This window comes from Salvelinus fontinalis, chromosome 13, assembly GCF_029448725.1.
Source record: "Salvelinus fontinalis isolate EN_2023a chromosome 13, ASM2944872v1, whole genome shotgun sequence".
NCBI lineage: Eukaryota > Metazoa > Chordata > Actinopteri > Salmoniformes > Salmonidae > Salvelinus > Salvelinus fontinalis.
In genome coordinates, this window is record NC_074677.1 from 34,343,009 (window position 1) to 34,368,361 (window position 25,353).

At 41.9% G+C, this 25,353-nt stretch overlaps 2 protein-coding genes across 2 annotated transcripts; one reads left to right on the forward strand and one right to left on the reverse strand.

Moving 5' to 3' along the window:
- Window positions 1-574: 574 nt before the first annotated feature.
- Window positions 575-3,548, reverse strand: LOC129868484 (zinc finger protein 467-like). The gene is made up of 2 exons (XM_055942504.1): window positions 2,008-3,548; window positions 575-1,906 (listed from the first exon to the last, which is right to left on the reverse strand). The coding sequence occupies exons 1-2, from the start codon at window positions 2,630-2,632 to the stop codon at window positions 1,161-1,163; spliced, it is 1,371 nt and encodes a 456-aa protein (XP_055798479.1). The 5' UTR covers window positions 2,633-3,548; the 3' UTR covers window positions 575-1,160.
- A 6,165-nt stretch (window positions 3,549-9,713) lies between these two features.
- LOC129868489 (guanine nucleotide-binding protein G(I)/G(S)/G(T) subunit beta-2) lies at window positions 9,714-25,014 on the forward strand. Its single transcript, XM_055942515.1, has 10 exons — window positions 9,714-10,572; window positions 19,831-19,934; window positions 20,593-20,631; window positions 20,766-20,872; window positions 21,003-21,066; window positions 21,473-21,635; window positions 22,084-22,150; window positions 22,944-23,145; window positions 23,355-23,571; window positions 23,814-25,014. Exons 2-10 carry the CDS (start codon window positions 19,878-19,880, stop codon window positions 23,918-23,920), a joined length of 1,023 nt encoding a protein of 340 aa, XP_055798490.1. The 5' UTR covers window positions 9,714-10,572; window positions 19,831-19,877; the 3' UTR covers window positions 23,921-25,014.
- The last annotated feature ends 339 nt before the right edge of the window (window positions 25,015-25,353 follow it).

Sequence of the window (25,353 nt, forward strand, 5' to 3'; positions counted from 1 at the left end):
CAAAGCCCTGCCCTCAATCCTATAGAAAATTTGTGGGCAGAACTGATAAAACGTGTGCGAGCAAGGAGGCCGACAAACCTGATTCAGTTACACCAGCTCTGTCAGGGGGAATGGGCCAAAATTCACCCAATTTATTGTTGTGGAATGCTATGGAAGGCTACCTGAAACGTTTGACCCAGGTTAAACAATTTAAAGGCAACGCTACCAAATACTAATTGAGTGTATGTAAACTTCTGACCCACTGGGAATGTGATGAAAGAAATAAAAGCTGAAATAAATCTATACTATTATTCTGATATTTCACATTCTTAAAATAAAGTGGTAATCCTAACTGACCTAAGACAGGTAATTTTTTACTAGGATTAAATGTCAGGAATTGTGAAAAACTGAGTTTAAAATGTATTTGGGTGAGGTGTATGTAAACTTCCGACTTCAACTGTGTCTATGTCCTGGGAATGTTTTTGTTTGTTACTTACTTACCTCATGCTAATCACATTAGCCTACGTTAGCTCAACCATCCCGCAGGAGGGGGGAAACACTGAACCCATAGAGGTTAAACAAAATAATCAAATAATACTGTGAAAGTGTCACTTTTTATTGGTAAATTGTCAAAAACTTAATGTAAATGCATTGCTGTTCAAATTGAACAGACTAACTCACACAGTTCAATATAAAAACAATACACCAGAAGAATAATTTAAAATACATATCACCTCCCTGATATGGGCTATTTATGGCATTTAACTGTTGACAATGGTGATGTGATACCAACAAAAATACACCAATGATTTCTGCCTTGTGCTCCCAACTCAGCTCAAGTATTCTGTATTTCCATTTTATACAAAAAATTATATTTTTAAAGTAAATGGAAATCAACCCTTGATGCCAAATGGCTCTATAAACCTTTCCAGGTGGAATCTGCAAACCTCTCATATCTATGACAACATAATGAACACCCTTTTATGCAAATGAAGAAAATTGTGAACAAGTAGAAAAGAGAATATATATTAGAATAAATATGACTCTATACACAATCAGCTTGTCTACATTATCAATTTAATAATATTAACTTCTGATTAGGATGACCTTAACACAAATAATATCTCCATCACATCACATTTATCAAACGTGTGTATGAATGTGTACCAAATCCATCCTGATCAGGAATCCGGGGACTGTGAGTGGAGGTGTGGCCATGTGTATGAGGGCCCTGCTTGAAGTAAAGACAATGACGGGTGGGGTGTGGTGGGGGAAGGTGAGTGGGTCAGCCTGTGCTTCTTGAGCTGGCCCAGCTCTCTGAAACAGCAGCCACACTGGGCACAGCGGTAGGGCCTCTCCCCAGTGTGGATGCGCTGGTGCTTATGCAGACTGTCCAGGTGGCGGAAACGCTTCTCGCAATACCTGCAGGGATATGGCCGCTCACCCGTGTGAATGCGCTGGTGTGTCTTCAGACAGTAGAAGCGACGGAAGCCCCGGCCACACACGTTGCAGCGATGCACCTTATCTGAGCTCTCCCTTCTGACTTCAAAAGCCCCAATAAGTACAGGGTCCCCTACAATAGGTGGGACAAAGCCCATGAAGTTACCATCATTGTCACCATCATGGTTATCGATTTGAGTTGGCATCTGTGGCGGCAGTTGTGATGATTCAGGGAGATGTGACTCCAGCATACTAGGTAACTCAGGGTCGTTTTCAATTTTAACTGTTCCTTTGACTTCTTGCACCTCATCCAGCACCTGGATCAGGCCCAGGTCATTCACATTGCCTGCTGGGTGACTCGGACCCATCTCAAACTCAAAGTTGGTAATAGAGGTTCTGTGAGGGACCTCTGCTGCCACTGTTTCCCCCTCCTGCTCGTGTGGAATTCTTCTAGAGTCCTCTGATCCACTTGCACTGACTTTGTACTCTGAAAGAGATGAATGACATGATCATGACCAGTGAGCAGGATACTTTTCACTTATTGAGTGCATGCAAGTATTGATGTCTATGTGTCCGGCGTAAGCCTACCTTTCTCTACAACTCCATCATCCGTGATGTAGAATTGATCCTCTGTATCCTCCTCAGTGTGTTGAGGTGAGCTTTCAACCTCTACTTGTGGCGCTTTGGATGTTTGTGAAGGATTGGAGCAAGAGACAGTGGAGGAGGATGTCCGTATTCCTCTCAAGCTTGAGCTGCTCCTGGGCCATTCATGCTGCACTGTTGGTAAGCAAAGACCTACACTAGGGAGTGACTTCAAAAACTGGGATCTTGTGGATGAGGCTCGAAACGACTTGGGCACACGGGTCGTGCCCCTATTCAGCATGCTGGATGGACTCCCCGTACCAGGACCTAATGTACCTGATCTAGGATGGTTGTGATTAAGGAGTAAACACTGTTTGATGTTGTTCTCGGCTGCTGTCATGTAGTACCGTACAGCGTTGAGTTCACCCTCTGATAGCTCAAGTCTCTCTCTCAAACTTTGGTTCTCCCGATGAGACTCAGCAGCAGCAGTCCGAGCTGCGGTCATTTTGATGCCGACTACTCTGGCAGTTTCCTTTAAAACGGTTTCAACTGCACACCTTACTGCCCGTTCGATGGTCGATGCAAGTTCATATTGGAGGAAAGAGACACTGGCCTCCATCGTCAGACTCATGGTAGTGATTAGCTAGATGGGACGTTTCCCAACAGTTCTAATAAGCAAGCTACAACAAGAGGCTCAGGATTCAGTCCTTGTTTTGTAAGTAAGGTAGCTAGCTAGGTAGCGTTAGCTACGTAACTCCGCTACTTAGCTAACTAACGTTAAATATCTAGCTAGCCGCTCTGGCATGATACACGAGTTACAGTCATTTTAAAGTTTTTAAATCAAACAACTAAATTACCCATACATTGAGTCAACTTGTTTCTCGGATGTTCTTACTCAAAAACGTGGTAATAACTTGTGTTATATGTTTTGCTAGCTCACCTTTCGTCTTCTTCTCTGAGGTTTTATGGCAGCCATGCAGACTACAAATTGTGGTCCACAACTATAAACTGTATTTCCGCCACCTACTGTACGGAGTAGTGAACTGTGGGGAAAAATATTTCAGGAAAAATGACATAAAAAAAGAAAAATAAATAAACAATAACGCATCCCACTCCTTCAGTCACATACCGATCGATATCACATCCCTGCACAGGCTCAGGGGCCTGGGAGAGGGAACATTCGCGGCCAGTAGGCCTATTCCCTGCAATGTTTCAACCGTTCGTTCCTGAAACCCCAAAACATTTCTGCGCAGATTATCGGCGCGTTCCTCTTCCCAGGCGTTGCTGACGCATACCAGATGTTACAATGCCTGAATATGTATTTAAATATCAGCTAACCACACCATATGTTATATCAATCTGGAGCCCGACGGCACAGTCGATGAGGCTAGTAGCGTAGCAAAGTCTATATTTTTTTATAACTAACCCAATTTTTATAATTGACCAGAGCCTGTCCTTTCAAATGGAAGCAAATTAATCATAGTGGGCAGAACAAGCAAGGCGGTGAGCTGAGCCAAACACGAGCTACCGAGGTCCTATTGGCGCGTTCTAGCATGTATTTGCATATTTCCGTTCGGGAACGCCTACGCTGTGAAGTGCGCGTGTGCAATAACTCAATTCGCCTTTGCGCTCCTTCTAAACAATGCCATTTTTAGAAACAAAGGGTAAAGTCTACGTTACAGATTCTACTTTTGGAAACAGAAAACTGTGTGGAGATCAAATGTTTCATCAATTAATTTGCAGAATGTCCGCCAAAATCCCATTTCGCCACATCTTCTCCCACTGCTTGCCACTGGGCTTCTTCTCATCACCATATTTGGTAGGTAGTTGAAATGCCAACCAGATGTTTCACATATTTCATCCGGTGAAATATCTGGCTCATTCTTGTATCTGTGATTATATCCTGTTTCTTGGACTTCTTGTTTGCCAGCTCACCCAGAGATAAAGTGGAAGAGAGACGCCCAACTCGGTGGAAGATCTCTCTCCCTCCAGCAGGTGGCGGTTTTTCGTTGTTTCTCCCTCCAAGCAAGGAGTTTTTGTATGGAGGTCAATGAGTGTCGAATTTGGTCAACAAAAAAATGTATGGATTCATTTTTTATTTAACTAGGCAAGTCAGTTAAGAACAAATTCTTATTTACAATGACGGCCTACCCCGATCAAACCCTAGCCCGGACAATTGTGCGCTGCACTATGAGACTCCCAATCATGACCGGTTGTGATACAGCCTGGAGTCGAACCAGGGTCTGTAGTGACACCTCTAGCACTGAGATACAGTGCCTTAGACCGCTGCACCACTAGGGAGCCCTATTTTCTACGTGAGATTTATTTGATCAAATAGAAATGTCCTAATTTTTTTATTGTTAAGAGTGTACCGATATAAATAGGACACGTGTCATCCCGGGCAACTTTGAGAAAAAACACTTTATAACAGTTGTCTCGAGATGGCTATGCATATTATGAAATGAGGCTAGTAACATAGCAACTCTCTCCATTGAATACAAGCGTTTGAGGTCAACGAATATTCAAATAATTATTACAATAATGAGATGTATTTGGCACCCCTTACCATGCAACAACTTTTGTGTGTCGCTTAGTTATGGAGTCAAACGAGGTACAGTGGAGGAGGAGCTTTGTGGGCTTTGTAGTTCTAGCAGAGGGCAGACAGACCCCATGTCGTGCATTGACCATACAGTCATTTTAACCAGCATTACTTACATAACAGCATAGAGAGACAGCTAAAATAGGGGAAAGTATAGTATAGGTCTAGTACTGACAGAGGGTCAGATGTTACGGGTCTAGGATGATAGGTGGGATTCTCTATATCTTTTCAAAAAAGCCCAAATGCACCTAACATAACTAGCTAGCTCCTCGAATATCACATAGAGACATTATTTGATGGACTATGACACTGTCATATCATGTTTTTTAATCCCTCCAGGTGAGAAAGGCCAATAATGAGTCTGTTCATTTGTTCTGCAATTAGCCATTCCCAGAGCCATGTATTTAGAAAGCTGGGCCAATGCAGTTTCTGCAATATGATACATTTACATGTGTTAGGTTCTTATTTTTCAGAGTAAATAACTCACAGACACTAGAAAAGCTTAACCAAGTTTAATTCTTCCCAAAGGGTCGTTACAGCTGTAATTCAGACAAAGACATGTTCCCATCATCACAAGTATATATACTCCAGTTTAGACACTCCTCCTTCCCTCCAATCCTTACATCTTATGGTTCCACAGGAAGAGGGTAACATGATAATATAACCATTATTTCTCCCTTCAGGGGATCTGACCTGACCTCCTGACCTCAACCCCTCCTTTGCCTAATCCACAGATGTCCTCTCGTATCACCTATCACACTCCCGTGACTCTCTCCCATCCACCCAGTACATTCCACAGCCACTCTGTCTTTCTACAGATCTCTCCTTTATATACTATGCGTCTGATCTTTCATGTCCTTAATATATCAATGCTCAAAGTTTAGCCCGAATCCAACACATGACACTTCAACACTGTATGGAAGCCATGTTAACTCCCCATTAACATCACATGAGGAATATTTAATCAATGATATTTAACTGAATGTCTAGAACTAGAACAATATTCAAAATTCTAAAAGTTGGCCCAACTTTCTAAATACATGGCACTGGCCATTCCTATCATACTCTTGCATTCAGTGTCCTTGGGAACAAAGCTTCATATTGATGTGACCCAACAACGGCTCCAGGGACTAGTAGGTGACATTCTCTTAAAATGGGAATACATTATATTTTAGGACAATTGTGGTCTCTATGTTTTGTTAAATGTTCCACTGCCACCCACTGTTTAAGCAAAGAATTGAACATCAAATCAGCCTCTTGGACTTTGGACATTTCTTGCATGCAAAAATGGAGCTCAAAATCCGCAATTGTGTTTATCTAAAGGTTTAATCAGGAAAAGCTTTATGGTCAAAAGATAAGAGCAGTCACCCAGTTTTGGAATTTACTCCAGCTAACCATGCCTTTTTACATAAAGCATATTTACTGTTGTGGGCTAAATCAGGGTAACACAGAGTGTTTCCTGGTAGCCTCAAACAAATCTACTTTGAAACAAAAGTATACACCTCACACACGTGGTTATGGGCTTAAAATAAAAGATGACACCTGTACCATATACAGTGCATTCGAAAAGTATTCAGACCCCTTGACTTTTGCCCCATTTTGTTACATTACAGCCTTATTCTAAAACTGATTAAATAGTTTTTTCTTTCTCATCAATCTACACACAATACCCCATAATGACAAAGCAAAAACAGTTTTTTCAACATTTTTGCAAATCTATTAAACATAAAGCAACGGAAATGTCACATTTACATAAGTATCCAGACCCTTTACTCAGTACTTTGTTGAATCACCTTTGGCACCGATTACAGCCTCGAGTCTTCTTGGGTATGATGCTACAAGCTTGGCACACCTGCATTTGGGGAGTTTCTCCCATTCTTCTCTGGAGATTCTATCAAGCTGTGTCAGGTTGGATGGGGCGATGCCTCGCTGCACAGCTATTTTCAGGTCTCTCCAGAGATTATTTCAGGTCTCTCCAGGCTCTGGTGGGGCCACTCAAAGACATTTAGGGACTTGTCCCAAACCCCACTCCTGCGTTGTCATGGCTGTGTGCTTAGGGTCGTTGTCCTGTTGGAAGGTGAACCTTCGCCCCAGTCTGAGGTCTTGAGCTCTCTGGAGAAGGTTTTCATTTTCTCTCTGTACTTTGCTCCATTCATTTTTCCCTCAATCCTTACTAGTCTCCCAGTCCCTGCCACTGAAAAACATCCCCACAGCATGATGCTGCAACCACCATGCTTCACCGTAGGGATGGTGCCAGGTTTCCTCCAAACATGACGCTTGGCATTCAGGCCAAAGAGTTAAATGTTGGTTTCTACAGACCAGAGAATCTTGTTTCTCATGGTCTGAGAGTCCTTTAGGTGCCTTTTGGCAAACTCCAAGAGCACTGTCGTGTGCCTTTTACTGAGGAGTGGCTTCCGTTTGGCCACTCTACCATAAAGGCCTGATTGGTGGAGTGCTGCAGAGATGGTTGTCCTTCTGGAAGGTTCTCCCATCTCCACAGAGAAACTCTGGAGCTCTGTCAGAGTGACCATCAGGTTCTTTGTCCCCTCCTTGACCAAGACCCTTCTTCCCTGATTGCTCAGTTTGGCCGGGCTGCCAGTTCTAGGAAGAGTCCTGGTGGTTCCTAACTTCTTCCATTTAAGATTGATGGAGACCACTGTGTTCTTGGGGACCTTCAATGCTGCAGAAATGTTTTGGTACCGTTCCCCAGATCTGTGCCTCGACAGAATCCTGTCTCAGAGCTCTACGGACAATATCTTTGACTTCATGACTTGGTTTTTGCTCTGACATGCACTGTCAACTGTGGGACCTACCTGTGGGATAGGTGTGTGCCTTTTCAAATCATGTCCAATCAATTGAATTTACCACAGATGGACTCCAATCAAGTTGTAGAAACATCTCAAGGATGATCAATGGAAACAGGATGCACCTGAGGTTAATTTCGAGTCTCATAGCAAAGGGTTCGAATACTTATGTAATTAAGGTATTTGTGTTTTTTATTTTTAATAAAAAACCTGTTTTTGCTTTGTCATTATGGGGCAGAGGGGCGTAGATTGATGAGGGGAAAAAATATTTAATCCATTTTAGAATAAGGCTGTAACGTACCAAAATGTGGAAAAAGTCAAGGGGTCTGAATACTTTCCGAATGCACTGCAGAGTTGAAATATATTCAATTTTGAGTTTGCATGCCAATATTACACTGTATATACAACACAGAAGACTGAAATGTAACAAAACTGTTTGACATAGAAACACTGGATTTCTAGCATTAAAAATAAACAAATGTTTATTCATTATGAAATAATGAAAAATATTAATGACATTCCACCCATGAGGCCACTAAAGGTAATTTGACTGCAGAAAAGGGCTATGTGTGGATTTTGCTCTGATTAAGGGGAACCCCTATTGGAACTAAAAAATCTGACGATGTATGCTTCTGAGTAGTTGAAGTAAGACATTTTTAGTGGCACGTATAATATGTGCATGCATGCGTCTTTTCAATCTGTGGATATATGGCTCCTTGTGTCCATCTCTTTGCTCAAGCCCTTGCTGTTGCTAGGCAACCTATCCTCATTTACTACAGTCCCTTATGGGGCCTGCAGAGGGACAGGGCAGGTGGGATGTACCATTGTCTTACTTTGTGTAGGGGGAGGAGGCTCGTCCCTGCCTCTAATATTGCTGCCTTGCTGTTTCACTAACTTGCATGTCCAAGCCCTATCACCCCTTTGTCTGAAACTGAGTGCACTGCAACCAGACCCAAAGAAGGTAGTCTACTGTATTATGTAGATGTGTGTTGATCATTCACCTATCCACAGACTATGGCAGGTCTCGACACCAATTCAACCAAAACCAGTCACTGGGTTTCTGGGGTAAGACCCCCCAAAAATATTGTTTTAGCTGGGAGTAAGCATACTTATATAGAAATTGAGAGCTTTTTTGTTATTGTTTTGTTGATTAAAATGCATTCTCTCAGGAAATCCAATCTTTTTTGTTGTTGTCTTTCTTTGAATAAACAGCAATTTTGACTGATCGAAGGCCTAGGTTTCCCCCTACCCTGGGGTCATTATTATAAATAAGAATTATTGGTTTGTTTGGTCCAATTTTGAACAATGGTCTACTCCAGTTAAACCAGAGAATATATTTATCAGGCCTATATGGCCATTTAGAACCAGCTGCTTGTTTCTAGTTTACTCCTGTCTTACAAATGCATTACAATAGAAGGATATAATGATTATGCATATTGTGTTTGTTTGTGTGTGTGTGTGTGTGTGTGTGTGTGTGTGTGTGTGTGTGTGTGTGTGTGTGTGTGTGTGTGTGTGTGTGTGTGTGTGTGTGTGTGTGCATGTGCACGCCTCTCTGTCTCTCTATCATACTCTAAAGTGTATACAGTTCAATGACAGTTTAAAAATGCATTATATAGCCTATAAGAATATAATTATTATGCAAATGACATGTGTATTCTGTATTGTGTGTATTTGTGTGGTGTACACAGGCCTCTGACCTCTCCATCGCACTGTAATGTTCACACAGTCAATGACAGTAAATAAAGCAAAAGTAAAAAAAAAAAAAATGTGACAGACAGATGATTTCGAAATGAGCGGATTACTCCCTATCATGAATATAAAACCATGGCTTGATAAAACCCCAGCAGCTCTCACCAGCCTATGGCCTTGCACTTTCTCTCTCACAGACACACATCTGCTAATTCTAAAAATAATTAAAGGAACCCTTAGTTACATCTCCAGAGTAATTAGGTTACTCTGAGGTATTAATTACACAAGTAGTTTAATCAAAAAGTGACGGGGAAGAAGTAAGAAATCTGCTATACTGAGTGATGAGTTGAGGCCCATTGGAGCAACTTCAACAGTTATTTGGTTCTTGGTGGGTGGGCAGTCATTTTCCTGTAGGCTAGTGGAAGTAGTTAACGCTATAAGCCACACTGCACCGAGGGATAGTCTGATTAGTCACTAACTACGACGCGAAAGGGTTATCATAGAGTAGACAAACGCGACCCTGTGATGATCTAAATCTGCAGTAGACCGAGGACCTTCTGACAGTCCTCCCACCCGTATCCAGTAAGACACCAGAGGGGGGTTCTAAAATGGTACAGCCCGAAATGGGTGTGGTTGAATCGTGTTTATGAGATCTAACGTTAGCAAGCGCAGATTTAATCTGAAACTACGTTATTGTGTGAGATGTATTAGAATTCTGCAATTTAGAGATAAAAATAAAATAACACCTCATGTGACTATATATTATTGCATGCTATTATTTTATTTATTTATTTGTGTACCGATGGGTGGGTTTCCTGTACCTCCGGCAAGATAGCACTTTTTAATTTGTATTTATATTTTTCTCTCAAGAGCTTAAGCCTGTGTTTTGCAATTGATTTAATAATTCATTTTTGACGAGGAGGCGGCGGTCATTACGAAGCGAGGGAGAGAGGGAGGAGGAAGAGATCCGCGAACTAGCAAGGGAGGAAGGAAGCGAGGATCACGAAAAATACAATCAAGAGAAAAGCGGAGCATAGAAAACCCATTTATTAATTTCATAAGGTTCAGTGCATTTTTCTTTGATGCGTGGACAGACTGCAATTGTGTTCAACTCGCTCCAACAAAGATGTTTTCGAGTTTATGAAGGTCTCGGGCGTAAAAAGGCAAACCATTCTGAAGAGGAAACGGGAACACAACAGCAGATCTCATCTTTTCAAGAGGTCCAATCAAACGGAGATATGGTGTCTCTGTACTTCGATCTTTAATATTTATTTGTACAGCCTACATTGGAGATACTCTGAGCAAGAATCTAGAAGACAAGGAGCAGAGAGGATATTGAAAATATCTACATATTTTTGTCCCTATTTTGTTTTCTAAAGAAAAAAGGGGCCAATAAACACCCCCAGCCTTTTTGAAACATTGCATCCAGATATTATTTCGAGAAAGACCAGCAACCTCATCGGAAGCATTAACTAACAGGTAGCCATCCATTATAAAATGCTGTCAGAATTGTCTTGGATGTAAGATGGCTGGATGATGATGGGCCTATTCATGACTGCTCATCATTTCGATTAAATTGTTTTTCATCTGTATTTTTTGGTAAATATATACATATGGACAAACATGCCCACTGTACAAATTGTTTTATATCTGCATATAGCATAACTTGCTGTACATTATTACGATAACCTATATTAATAGACAACCCCTTAAGCGTTTGCATATTTAGCGGCTTGGAAAAATGCCAGGGTTGCCAGGGTGTCAGTGCCATTAACCGTGAATGCCCATGGCTCACTGCTGTAATAATCGAATTATGGCCTTAAATTCATCAAGTAACTGCTACATATGTCAAGTAGCTCTATACATTTGTGGGTAGCCTAGGCTACTGTTGCTTGCAGTGAGGGAGTAGCCGTCTGAGTTGCGCCGCAAGGCCGATGTAGGCAACCTATTTGTTGATCAGGGAGGGCTGTGTTACAGTGTCTATGCTGCTATCTGACCTTAAAATGGATTTCACATTCAATGCAAGGAATTTGTTTAGAATTCTAGAAAATTTATACCGAACACCAATCCAATAACGCTAATATAATGTGCTTAATATGAGTTTACCAGTCGTGGTTCTCTGTGAAATATCAACCGAATAGACCAGTAGGCCTATCATTTACTGTGCATGAACATAAGGGGTGTGGCCACATTGTCATTTTGCATAATTCTTCTAAATCAGAAGCATGTCTTTGACCCATAGTTTAGGTCAATTATCATTGGTTATCTCTTGTCTTTGAGAAAAGGCTTAAAGAGCTATTATGGTTACATTTTAGCCCACATATTCTAAGCACTGGACACGTGGGTTGTTCGGTACTATATATCATCATCACTATTCAGCAGTGTTCCATCATCAGGCCTTCTGTAGCAATCTGTCTCTTTGTGATGGGCGTTCAGGGCCCTGCGCACATGTGGATTGGAATAAGATTGGCTACAGCAGCACCATTTTAACAATTATTACATATACAGATTAAAGTCAGCGTTAAAATATAGCATTCCATTCCCAGAGAATTCATTAGAGGAACTGTGTGGAACCCATCCTGGCCTAGATGGGGCACTTTAATATCTTGTCTGCTGTGTATTTTACAATTGTTGTACATCTGCAATAGGCCTACAACACTTATTTATGTAAATGATGCCTTCAGTCTACAGTATCAAGAACAACCTGTGCACCCCTGTATCCCCCCCCCCCCCCCGCCCCCCACACACCTGAGTAGAGGTCCACAACCAGTTGTATTCAATAAGGAACATTTCATCCAGCCGTGCTCTGGGTTTTGTGTCCTTTTATACAGCTTTCTAAATGATTTTAACAGTTGACAAACACTTAAATTCTACCAGAAATCCTCTCATACAGTGATTTTCTTGCGCAAGGGGTAGGAACAGGAATTTGTGTCCAGACAACATGGGATTGGTTTGGTTACTACCTGATGAGGTGAATTGCATTGTGATAACAAAGTCCAAGAAATTTGATGATGTCAATGGGCGATTGCGTCTCATCACATTTCATGATGCCCACTCCTCTCCTCTCCCACCCTGGTCTCTGGTGATGATGCACCACCACCACCCCCTTTAGTGCTTTATTGGCTAAATGAGCAGCTGTGCCAGGAGACTGGGACCCACTAATTTCCTCCTGTCGCCTTCCATTAGTGCTGTGTGATCCATCTGGTTGGAGGTTCCCCCAGGGAACAATGACCCAGCTAATTGCTCGTCTCCCAAGCCTAGTAGATGGTGATGATGTGGATGTTTCTGGTTGTTTGTGCATGTGAAGTTGGAAGCCTTTAATAACAAACATGGAACATGTGATGTGAGTGTTAGGTAATGCTAACTAACTTTGACGCACTGGGATTAGAGGAATATATGCAAAATGTGAACACTACCTGTGATACTACCTGATACATGCAGTCTACAGTCTACCTGTGATACTACCTGATACATGCAGTCTACAGTCTACCTGTGATACTACCTGACACATGCAGTCTACAGTCTACCTGTGATACTACCTGATACATGCAGTCTACAGTCTACCTGTGATACTACCTGATACATGCAGTCTACAGTCTACCTGTGATACTACCTGATACATGCAGTCTACAGTCTACCTGTGATACTACCTGATACAGGCAGTCTACAGTCTACCTGTGATACTACCTGATACAGGCAGTCTACAGTCTACCTGTGATACTACCTGATACATGCAGTCTACAGTCTACCTGTGATACTACCTGATACATGCAGTCTACAGTCTACCTGTGATACTACCTGATACAGGCAGTCTACAGTCTACCTGTGATACTATCTGATACAGGCTGTCTACAGTCTACCTGTGATACTACCTGATACAGGCAGTCTACAGTCTACCTGTGATACTACCTGATACAGGCAGTCTATAGTTTACCTGTGATACTACCTGATACAGGCAGTCTACAGTCTACCTGTGATACTACCTGATACAGGCAGTCTACAGTCTACCTGTGATACTACCTGATACAGGCTGTCTACAGTCTACCTGTGATACTACCTGATACAGGCTGTCTACAGTCTACCTGTGATACTACCTGATACAGGCAGTCTATAGTCTACCTGTGATACTACCTGATACAGGCAGTCTACAGTCTACCTGTGATACTACCTGATACAGGCAGTCTACAGTCTACCTGTGATACTACCTGATACAGGCAGTCTACAGTCTACCTGTGATACTACCTGATACAGGCAGTCTACCTGTCTGTGAAGGCATTTTCTTTTTTAATATCTGTGTTTTCCAAGTACCGTTGCACCGCCACCGACAGAGGTATGGTATTGACAGTGATGCAAATCTAATGTGCAAAACAGAGTAGAATGGTCAGAGGTATTTCATCGGTGTCTAACGGATTTGAATAGGCCCACCAACTCATGTAAATACTAGTGCCCAATTTGGGATAGGATTTGAATGTGAAACCTCTCTCGCTCTCTCTCTCTGGGTTGGATGTAGATGGGAGGATTACTTATTACCCCTGGGTCCAATTTCAAATTTTTTGTGCATGTGATCAAAAACACACCTATAGTGCTAAGCATATTGATATGGAAGTGCATGGTACAGCAAATACTGTTTTGGTGAATTTAAAGTAGTGCTGCACACAAAATATAATACAAACAGGCCTACCATATTATTGTCAGTCACATTCAACTGTGAAAATCAAATTGTATTGGTCGCGTGGGCTTTATTTTGCAGGTGTAGCGAAATGCTTATGCATTTATTTCCAACAGTGCATTATACCTAACAAAACAATACACACAAATCCCAAAAATAAAGAAATGAAGAAATATCAGAACAAGCAATGTTGGAGTCTAGAATATTAATACGCTACATGACCAAATGTATGTGGACACCTGCTTGTCGAACATCTCGTTCCAAAATCATGGGCATTTGCTCCCCCCTTTGCTGCTAAAACAGCCTCCACTCTTCTGGGAAGGCTTTCCAGTAGATGTTGGAACATTGCTGTGGCGACTTGCTTCCATTCAGCCACAAGAGCATTAGTGAGGTCGGCTATTGATGTTGGGCGATTAGGCCTGGCTCAGAGTCGGCGTTCCAATTCATCCCAAATACGTTCAATGGGGTTTAGGTCAGGGTTCTGTACAGCCCAGTCAAGTTCTTTCACACCGATCTCGACAAACCATTTCCGTATGGACTTCGCTTTGTGCACAGGGGCATTGTCATGCTGAAACATGAACGGGCTTTTCCCAAACTGTTGCCACAAAGTTGGAAGCATAGAATCGTCTAGAATGACATTGTATGCTGTAGTGTTAAGATTTCCCTTCACTGGAACTAAGGGGCCCAGGCCAAACCATAATAACAGCCCCAGACCATTATCCCCGGGCACCAAAGACATGGATGGCGATTAAGGCAGCCCCCCGCACCTCTCTGAATCAGAGGGGTTGGGTCAAATGTGGAAGACACATTTCAGTTGAATGCATCCTTTCCCTTTTCTCCTCCACCAAACTTTACAGTTGTCACTGCATTCGGGCAGGTAGCATTCTCCTGTCATCTGCCAAACCCAGATTAGTCTGTCGGACTGCCAGATGGTGAAGCGTGATTCATCACTCCAGAGAACGCATTTCCACTGCTCCAGAGTCCAATGGCGGCAAGCTTTACACCACTCCAGCCAACGCTTGACATTGCGCATGGATGAAATTAGGCTTGTGTGCGGCTGCTCAGCCATGGAAACCCATTTCATGAAGCTCCCTGCTGACAGCTCTTGTGCTGACGTTGCTTCTAGAGGCAGTTTGGAACTCGGTAGTGAGTGTTGCAACCGAGGACAGAGGATTTTTACACGCTTCAGCACTTGACGGTTCTGTGAGCTTGTGTGGCCTACCACTTTGCGGCTGAGCCATTGTTGCTCCTAGACATTTCCACTTCACAATAATCGCACTTACAGTTGACCGGGGCAGCTCTAGCAGGGTAGAAATGTGCCGAACTGATTTGTTGGAAAGGTGGAATGCTATGATGGTGCCACGTTGAAAGTCACTGAGCTCTTCAGTAAGGCCATTCTACTGCCAATGTTTGTCTATGGAGATTGCATGGCTGTGTGCTTGATTGTATACACCTGTCAGTAACGGGTGTGGCTAATTTGAAGGGGGTCAACACATACAACACATACTTTTGTATATATAGTGTATATATACAGCACCAGTCAACATTTTGGACACCTAATCATTCAAGGGTTTTTCTTTATTTTTTACTATTTTTGACATTGTATAATAATAGTGAAGACATCAAAACTATGAAATAACACACATGGAACCATGTAGTAACCAAAAAAGTGTTAAACAAATGTATTAAAATATTTACATTTACATTTAAGTCATTTAGCAGACGCTCTTATCCAGAGCGACTTACAAATTGGTGCATTCACCTAATGACATCCAGTCCAGTGGTATATATATTTAAATTTGAGATTCCATATGCCATGATGACAGCTTTGTACACTCTTGGCATTCTCTCAACCAGCTTCATGAGGTAGTCACCTGGAATGGATTTCAATTAACAGGTGTGCCTTTTTAAAAGTTACTTTGTGGAATTTATTTCCCTCTTAATGAATTTGAGCCAATCAGTTTTGTTGTGACATGGTAGAGGTGGCATACAGAAGATAGCCCTATTTGGTAAAAGACCAAGTCCATATTATGGCAAGAACAGCTCAAATAAGCAATGAGAAACGACAGTCCATCATTACTTTAAGACATGAAGGTCAGTCAATCCGGAAAATGTCAAGAACTTTGAAAGTTTCTTCAATTGCAGTCGCAAAAACCATCAAGCCCAATAATGAAACTGGCTCTCATGAGGACCGCCACAGGAAAGGAAGACCCTGACTCGGACTCTCCTGCATAGGAAAAAGTTCATTAGAGTTAACTAGAAAATGCAGCCCAAATAAATGCTTCAGAGTTCAAGTAACAGACATCTCAACATCAACTGTTCAGAGGAGACTGCGTGAATCAGGCCTTCATGGTCTAATTGCTGCAAAGAAACCACTACTAAATTACACCAATAAGAAGAAGAGACTTGCTTGGGCCAAGAAACACGAGCAATGGACATTAGACCGGTGGAAATCTGTCCTTTTGGTCTGATGAGTCCACATTTGAGATTTTTGGTTCCAACCACCGTGTCTTTGTGAAACGCAGAGTAGGTGAACGGATGATCTCTACGTGTAGTTCCTACCGTGAAGCATGGAGGAGATGGTGTGGCGGTGCTTTGCTGGTGACACTGTGGGTGATTTTATTTAGAATTCAAGGCACACTTAACCAGCATGGCTACCACAGCATTCTTCAGCGATATGCCATCCCATCTGGTTTGTGCTTAGTGGGACTATCATTTGTTTTTCAACAGGACAATGACCCAACACACCTCCAGGCTGTGTAAGGGCTATTTGACCAAGAAGGAGATCGATGGAGTGCTGCATCAGATAACCAGGCCTCCACAATCACCCGACCTCAACCCAATTGAGATGGTTTGGGATGAATTGGATCGCAGAGTGAAGAAAAAGCAGCCAACAAGTGCTCAGCATTTGTGGCAACTCCTTCAAGACTGTTGGAAAAACAGTCCTTAGGAAGGTGGTTGAGAGAATGCCCAGAGTGTTCAAGATGTTAAGGCAAAGGGTGGCTACTTTTGAAGGATCTAAAATCTCAAATATATTTTGATTTGTTTAACAATTTTGGTTACTACATGATTCCATATGTGTTATTTCATAGTTTTGATGTCTTCACTATTATTCTACAATGTAGAAAATATTTTAAAAAGACCTTGAATGAGAGCTCAAACATTTGACATGTACTGTATATGTATATAATGGTGTGTACTGTAGAGAGTATGGACCGTATATGAATAGAAAAGACGTGTACAGCAGTAGTTATATAGGATGAGCCTTGACTAGAACACAGTATATACATATGACAGTAATGGTAACAATGTGATGGTAACAATTATACAGTTGAAGTCGGAAGTTTACATACACTTAGGTTGGAGTCATTAAGACTCGTTTTTCAACCACTCAACAAATATTTTGTTAACCAACTATAGTTTTGGCTCGTCGGGTAGGACATCTACTTTGTGCATGACACAAGTAATTTTTCAATAATTGTTTACAGACAGATTATTTCACTTCTAATTCACTGTATCACAATTCCAGTGGGTCAGAAGTTTACATACACTAAGTTGACTGTGCCTTTAAACAGCTTGGAAAATTCCAGAAAACAATGTCATGGCTTTAGAAGCTTCTAAAAGGCTAATTGACATCATTTGAGTCAATTGGAGGTGTACCTGTGGATGTATTTCAAGGCCTACCTTCAAACTCAGTGCCTCTTTGCTTAACATCACGGGAAAATAAAAAGAAATCAGCCAAAACCTCAGAAGAAAATGGTAGACCTCCGCACGTCTGGTTCATCCTTGGGAGCAATTTCCAAATGCCTGAAGGTACCACGTTCATCTGTATAAACAATAGTATGCAAGTATAAACACCATGGGGCCACGCAGCCGTCATACCGCTCAGGAAAGAGACGCATTCTGTCTCCTAGAGATTAATGTACTTTGATGCGAAAAGTGCAAATCAATCCCAGAACAACAGCAAAGGACCTTGTGAAGATGCTGGAGACAACAGATACAAAGGTATCTTTATCCACAGTAAAACGAGAACTATATCGACATAACCTGAAAGGCCGCTCAGAAAGGCTGATTGTACTTTTTAGAGAAATGTCCTCTGGTCTTATGAAACAAAAATAGAACTGTTTGGCCATAATGACCATGTTTGGAGGAAAAAGGGGGAGGCTTACAAGCCGAAGAACACCATCCCAACCTTGAAGCACGAGGGTGGCAGCATCATGTTGTGGGGGTGCTTTGCTGCAGGAGAGACTGGTGCACTTCACAAAATAGGTGGCATCATGAGGAGGGAAAATTATGTGGATAGTTTGAATCAACATCTCAAGACATCAGTCAAGAAGTTAAAGCTAGGTCACAAATGGGTCTTCCAAATGGACAATGACCCCAAGCATACTTCTAAAGTTGTGGCAAAATGGCTTAAGGACAACAAAGTCAATGTACAGGAGTGGCCATCACAAAGCCCTGACCTCAATCCCATAGAACATTTGTGGGCATAACTGATAAAGCATGTGCGAGCTACAAACCTGATTACGCTACACCAGCTCTGTCAGGAGGAATGGGCCAAAATTCACGCAACTTATTGTGGGAAGCTTGTGGAAGGCTACCTGAAACGTTGACCCAAGTTCAAGAATTTGAAGGCAATGCTACCAGATACTAATTGAGTGTATGTAAACTTCTGACCCACTGGTAATGGGATGAAATAAATAAAAGGTGAAATAAATCATTCTCTCTACTATTATTCTGACATTTCACATTCTTAAAATAAAGTGGTGATTCTAACTGACCTAAGACAGGGAATTTTTACTAGTATTAAATGTCAGGAATTGTGAAAAACGGAGTTTAAATGTATTTGGTTAAGGTGTATGTAAACTTCCGACTTCAACTGCTGGTCTAGTGCAGTGTTTCCCAAACGTGATCCTGTGACGCGGTGTAGTGCTAGGATAACAACCAGAACGTGCACCCCTTGGGGTCCCCAGGACCGAGGTTTGGAAACGTGTGTCTAACGGGGGGAAAATGTAGTAATTTGGAAATGTAGTATGTTATAATGCTAGTATCAGCCATTTTCAAGAGGATATTTCACTAGGTGATCCAGATCCTGCTGTAAAATAGTTTTCAGAGCACAGTATGCCTTCATTTTGTAAATGTAATGTGTGAACAACATAGATCACTAGTACGTGAGGCTGTTAAAGAGAGAAACATTAGTTTTGATACGGCAGATTGAACAAATTGACATTTTGTGTCTACCAGAATCGACCATAATCGTTGGAATGTTGAATCATTAACAAGTCGTTGTAAAAAATATAGTAAGAAACAGGCAATAACATGGTAATTATGGAAATATTCCACTGCCAAATTCCTTGAATGATAGCTATGCTAAATAGAGATTCAAAACTGCTTTAAGAACACAACAAACACACACATTTTGTTCAATGTGTCTGTAATAAATAATAAATGCTGCATGCAGTAATCCTAATCTTGTTTCTGTGCGTTAAGTCATTTGTGGATATCAAAGAGAGCCCATTAAATGATGAAGCGCTTTCTCAGATTATACCAGATTAGAGATTATTCTCCACTGTTAAACCAGACAAGGCTGTACAACCATAAACATACAGATTACAAGCTTTCCATATTTTACATGTGCTATGTTGGTAAACCATGCGCTTAAAATACCGAATTAAGTATTATTTTACAGTTTATATACCCAATTTACTCAATCTAGCTGCCGCTCTGCAGCCATGTTTGTGATGGTGTAAAACAACTATCCTCCGGATGAAATATGCCAAAATGATTATGATCAGATCACACCCATTGATCAGGTTGAGACCAGCAGAGGACCACAAGACCTCTGATGTAGTTTGAGTCAATTACTCACCATGATAACACTGCAATCAAATTATTCAACCTGATACGCATGCTATGTCATGACCAAACATAGCACATATTACATTACAAGCGGGATGATTGGTTTGTTCTGACGCAGGCACTGTCCATCATTCTATTTTGACGTTTCTTCTCTTGGACGGTTTTAAGTTTCACTTCTCATCCTGTTTTCCATCCTTTGTTCCCACCAGGTGACTGTTTGAGTAACAGAGGATATCGACGAGGCCAGGGATCCAAAATGAGCGAGCTGGAGCAGCTGCGTCAGGAGGCGGAACAACTTAGGAACCAGATAAGAGTATGGCCGCGTTCTCCTGCTCACACGTTGCATGCATCAACCAATGGTTGCGTGTCTTATCAACTGTGCACTGCAGTCGGGCACTAGATTACCATAACATATGATATCGTTAGCTGACACATAAAATACCTATCCAGGCGAAGTAAGATCAGGCATGCGTCAGCAACGTCTGAGCAGCGGAACACGACCCAAGCGTTGTAGAGAGACTGCGTTTACACAGGCAGCCCAATTATGATCTTTTTTTGCTAATTGATCTTTTGACCAATCAGTTCAGCTCTTTTGCCCATAATTGTGCAAAATATCAAAATTGGTGTGCCTGAGTAAACGCAGCCAGAATGTCACTGATCTGGGCCCACATTTACAAAGTCCCAGAGCCTTGGAGTGCTGATCTAGGATCAGTTTTACCTTTTACTGTAGATCATAAAGAGTGAGATTACAGGATATGGACAGAAGGACCTGAACCTAGATCAGCAGTCCTACTCTGATGCTTTATGATCTCAAATAAAGCAGTAAAACCATTGGGTTTAGGAGAGAAGGGGGTTGGTGGAAAAGGTAGTTGGCCTAATGAACCATATGGAGAGGTGGGAGGTTGACCTGGGTAAGATTGAGGGAGAGTGCTAATGCTTGTCTAACCACTCTCTGTTTCTCTGTCTCTTAGGATGCCAGGAAAGCATGTGGGGACTCAACCCTAACACAGGTAAGTAACACACATGCCCACATAAAAGACACCATGATTATAACCGACATACAATATAGCCTACAGTACATTACATTGCCACATTAACCCTGTGATGAACTTGTCTTCACAATACTTTTCTGTGTGTCAACCAGATAACAGCAGGTCTGGATCCAGTGGGGAGGATTCAGATGCGGACGAGGCGCACTCTCCGTGGCCACCTGGCTAAGATCTATGCCATGCACTGGGGCACAGACTCTAGGTGGGTGTAACGTTATGCCAACCCCTTAGGGGGCTTGTCCCTCTCTCTTCACACTCTCACTCATGGTGGTACAAGCTGTGCTTGTTTTGAGTAGGTATAATACAATGGTTCTACCTCTTTGTCTCCGCAGGCTCCTGGTCAGCGCCTCTCAAGATGGAAAACTGATCATCTGGGACAGCTACACCACTAACAAGGTGAGAGCTGCACCCAAATAACAATAACAATCTCCCCAAGAGGCCTGACTAGGTTGCCTCACTGTCTGCCTTCAGGAATTGGAAGTTAAATGGGAGCATACTAAAGACCTTCCTTTACTAGGAATGTGTGTTTGACTCATCTCATAATCTGCTTACATCATAACCACCCAGACTCACTTTGACATTCAAACATTGTAAATGACATTATGCAACGGCACCCAGAAAAGACCCCCACATTTCAGTATAGGGGAAGCACAATGGACTATTATTGTGCTACTTCTGCTCTGTCTGGATTTGGACTTGGAGCAGGACTCATGCCTGGCCCCAGTTGTGATGCTACTGTCCTTCTCCATGGCCATGCCTTTATTCTGTGACGCAGTGACCAACTCTTATCCCCCCCCTCCAGATGCATGCTATCCCGCTGCGCTCCTCCTGGGTGATGACCTGTGCGTATGCCCCCTCTGGTAACTACGTGGCCTGTGGAGGTCTGGACAACATCTGTTCCATCTACTGCTTGAAGACCCGTGAGGGCAACGTCAGGGTCAGCAGGGAATTACCTGGACACACAGGTGAAGAAGCACTTCTGCACAAATACCTATGTGACAAAAAGCTTGAGGGATTTTGTGTTAATTTTCCTTTGAGAAACCATGGAAGTGTCTTAGCTAGGTTATGTGATTTTATTTGAACCTCCCTGACTCTTAACTTCCCCTGTGGCACTACATATGGTTGTGTATGCAGTTCAGTTGTGTATTCCTGCCTGTCCCCTGTCCCTCGGTGAGCCCCAGGTTCCAAACAAGGATGACTTTAATTCACATGGCTAATTAGTCACAGGGCAACACAATTATAACGACCTGAGACAGAATGTCCCTTAGCTGCGTTACAGTGCTAGCTCACCTATGGCTTCAAATGAGTCATATTCTGTAGCATGAGTATTGTTGTAGTTAAGTCTCTGTAGGAGTAACATGCATTGATATGCTGCAGTCAGTGTTCTAATATATGTTTTTATTTGTGCTACAGGTTACCTGTCCTGTTGCCGTTTCATCGATGACAATCAAATCATCACAAGCTCAGGAGACACTACCTGGTGAGTCCTGATGGATTAGTTACCAAGGCTGATGGAGAATGCAAATATAAATATACTATACCTCCCACATTTTAGCATCCCCCCTCGTGACAGCGAAGATACTTATTTTTTTAATTGTAAAGTTAATTTCCTGCAATTCCTACACATTTTGCCATAGGGTAGAGGAAGATGTTTGCAGTTTTTATATGATAACTGATGATCAATTAGTCCCACCACGGTTTGTAATTCAACCATGCTTACTACAAGTTTAGATAGATTGGTAAATGAGTCTAGCGGCCAGCTAAAAGTGTTTTGCTGACATGGGCTAATTGCGCATGGCCACAACCACATGTCCCAATTGCACCTTGTGTATTCTATTATTCTAACTCTCAACAGTAAGTTGAGACCCCGACCTGAGTTCCAAAAAAGATATAGAGTACCAGTCAAAAGTTGGGACACACCTACTCATTCCCGGGTTTTTTCTTTATTTGTACTATTTTCTACATTGTAGAATAATAGTGAAGACATCATATAAATATATTTTGATATGTTTAACCCTTTTTTGGTTACTACATGATTCCATATGTGTTATTTCATAGATTTGATGTCTCCACTATTATTCTACAATGTAAAAATAAAGAGAAACCCTTGAATGAGTAGGTGTGTCCAAACTTTTGACTGGTACTGTATATATTTTCTTAGTGTGAAATTGGTCTATACTGGTACTAGCTATGAGCTAACCCAAACTTACACTTAAAATGGTCTAATAACAGTTGTTAAATCCAGTGGGTCCCTGTTCTGTTCTCTCCCCCAGTGCGCTGTGGGACATCGAGACCAGCCAGCAGACCACAGTGTTTTCGGGCCACAGTGGTGACGTCATGAGCCTGTCCCTGTCTCCAGACTTCCGCACCTTTGTGTCCGGAGCCTGTGACGCCTCCATTAAGCTGTGGGACATCAGGGACAGCATGTGCCGACAGACGTTCACGGGCCATGAGTCTGACATCAACGCAGTCTGTGTGAGTGTGCTGACAAGCTGGGAGACACTTGTGACATGCTTTCTGGTTCATGTCATGGCATTAAGCCAGGATACCATAGACATGTCACTGTTCCCAAAGTCCTTCATGTTAGCTGCACTAGCTAATGCTTAGTGTTTAATGTACCTAATGCTAGGTGCATGGCTAGCTGATCTACCATGTCTGTCCCTCCCTCTCTTTTTCTTTCCCAGTTCTTTCCCAACGGCAGCGCCTTTGCCACCGGCTCCGACGACGCCACCTGCAGGCTGTTTGACCTGCGCGCTGACCAGGAGCTCAGCCTGTACTCTCACGACAACATCATCTGTGGCATCACCTCCGTGGCCTTCTCCAGATCCGGACGGCTGCTGCTGGCCGGCTACGACGACTTCAACTGCAACATCTGGGACGCCATGAAGGGAGATCGAGCAGGTCAGTGGAGTAGGAGGGAGTGGCTGTCATTGTTGTTTCTGACTATTCATCAGACCCATGACTGATAACTGAAAAGACAATGGTATATCTTCAGATTTTATTGCAATGTTAGACTTCAATTCACAAGCTGATCTCAGTAAAGTTTAATTCAACTCTCCACGAAGGGATATTGTTAGATGGGGTAGTGATAAGATGGCTAACTATGACACCTGATGACATTTGTTTGTCCCTCTCTGTGTCAGGAGTGTTAGCTGGCCATGACAATCGTGTGAGTTGTCTAGGCGTGACTGATGATGGTATGGCGGTGGCCACTGGGTCCTGGGACAGCTTCCTCAAGATCTGGAACTGACAAGTTACCTGAGCCATGCGTGCACACACACACACACACACACTATTGATCATACAAAGTATTCACATCTCACATTTTGGTACACATAGTTTGCACACTGTATTCACACTGTACGTAAAGATGTACACATACACATTGAAACATTGTACATAATATATATATAACGCCAATTAGGTATGAGTTTACACAGACACACACACACATGCCACTTGCAATTTGACATGTTACCAATCCCATTGTATGCAGGAAGGGTCCACCAGAATTACAAACAAATGCCAACACTACCCACAACTGATATGTACACAGCACACACTCGAGTACCATATGTCATTGGAACCACCGTAAAAGACGTGACCAAATTCAATAAAATCCTCACATCTGCTAAACTAAAACACACACACACACATATACAGTACATGTTAATTTCTGAGAGAAACTATCCCTTGAGCTAAATGGGGGAGAGGTAGTTATTGGACAATTCTGTTTTTCGTTTGTTTACTCAGAAGTCCCAAATATCCCTAAAATGGATTTTCTGTGCTACAGTAGATTTGTGTGTCTCTGTGACAGGGTGAAAAAAGTGACAGTTGAGGGAATAGAGTGATGGGCTGGAAAAGCAAGAGAATAAGTGAATCCATTAACACTCAAGACTACAGACAGGGAGATAGAGAACCGACTTTCCACAGTGACACTGTTCAAGGAAAATCAAGATAAATCATCAATTCTTAGTTTCTCCTGGCTCAAACAAAATGCTATCATGTAGTTAATGTTTTTATAGATATGTACACCCACATAAGTAAATATGATAGTTTTGATGTTTTTGTTGTATTCATTTTTTTTTTTTTTACGCTTATTTTATTCATGTTTTCCCTGTGTGCCTCAGATACACTTTAAGGATAATTAATAGAGAATAATTAAATTAAACTAAATGAAATCAATAAAATGAGAGATTCATAAGATGAGAAAAAAATGGATTATCAAGAGACAACTCTCAAATAAGCAGGGGCAATATTCATACTTTGACTTTGTCAATATATTATGTCAACTTTATGATGGTATACATTGTACATACTATTAATAAATACACGTAGCCTCTTGCCAGTTTTGGCCAGTTGTGTATACTTTTTTTTTTTTTAGCATTGTGTTTTAAATGATGCATGCTAGTTTAAGGGAGATATGGGGATCATGTTTAGCACAAAACACATTTTTGAAATGCTTTGATGAACCAATTTGAACCTTTATGAAACCTACCTGCTGTCCAGATTTCTAAACAAACTACAAACTGATTCATAATATAGTGTCAGGTCATTTTTTAGAATAGTCAGGTGTATTCATGAAAATCATGGCTTGTATACCGATTCTCTACCCTTCTTCCAGGAGCGTACACCTGTTCACTCCCACAGATGGATTGGATTGGTGCATGCAAGACCAAGGGA

Excerpts from the sequence above, each read along its gene's own strand:
- LOC129868484 (XM_055942504.1), bottom strand. The coding sequence starts at position 2,632 with ATGAGTCTGACGATGGAGGCCAGTGTCTCTTTCCTCCAATATGAACTT. Across the intron at positions 1,907-2,007 it reads TGATGGAGTTGTAGAGAAAG|AGTACAAAGTCAGTGCAAGT; the intron begins GTAGGCTTACGC and ends CATCTCTTTCAG.
- LOC129868489 (XM_055942515.1), top strand. The coding sequence starts at position 19,878 with ATGAGCGAGCTGGAGCAGCTGCGTCAGGAGGCGGAACAACTTAGGAAC. Across the intron at positions 20,632-20,765 it reads GGGACTCAACCCTAACACAG|ATAACAGCAGGTCTGGATCC; the intron begins GTAAGTAACACA and ends TGTGTCAACCAG. Across the intron at positions 23,572-23,813 it reads CATGAAGGGAGATCGAGCAG|GAGTGTTAGCTGGCCATGAC; the intron begins GTCAGTGGAGTA and ends TCTCTGTGTCAG.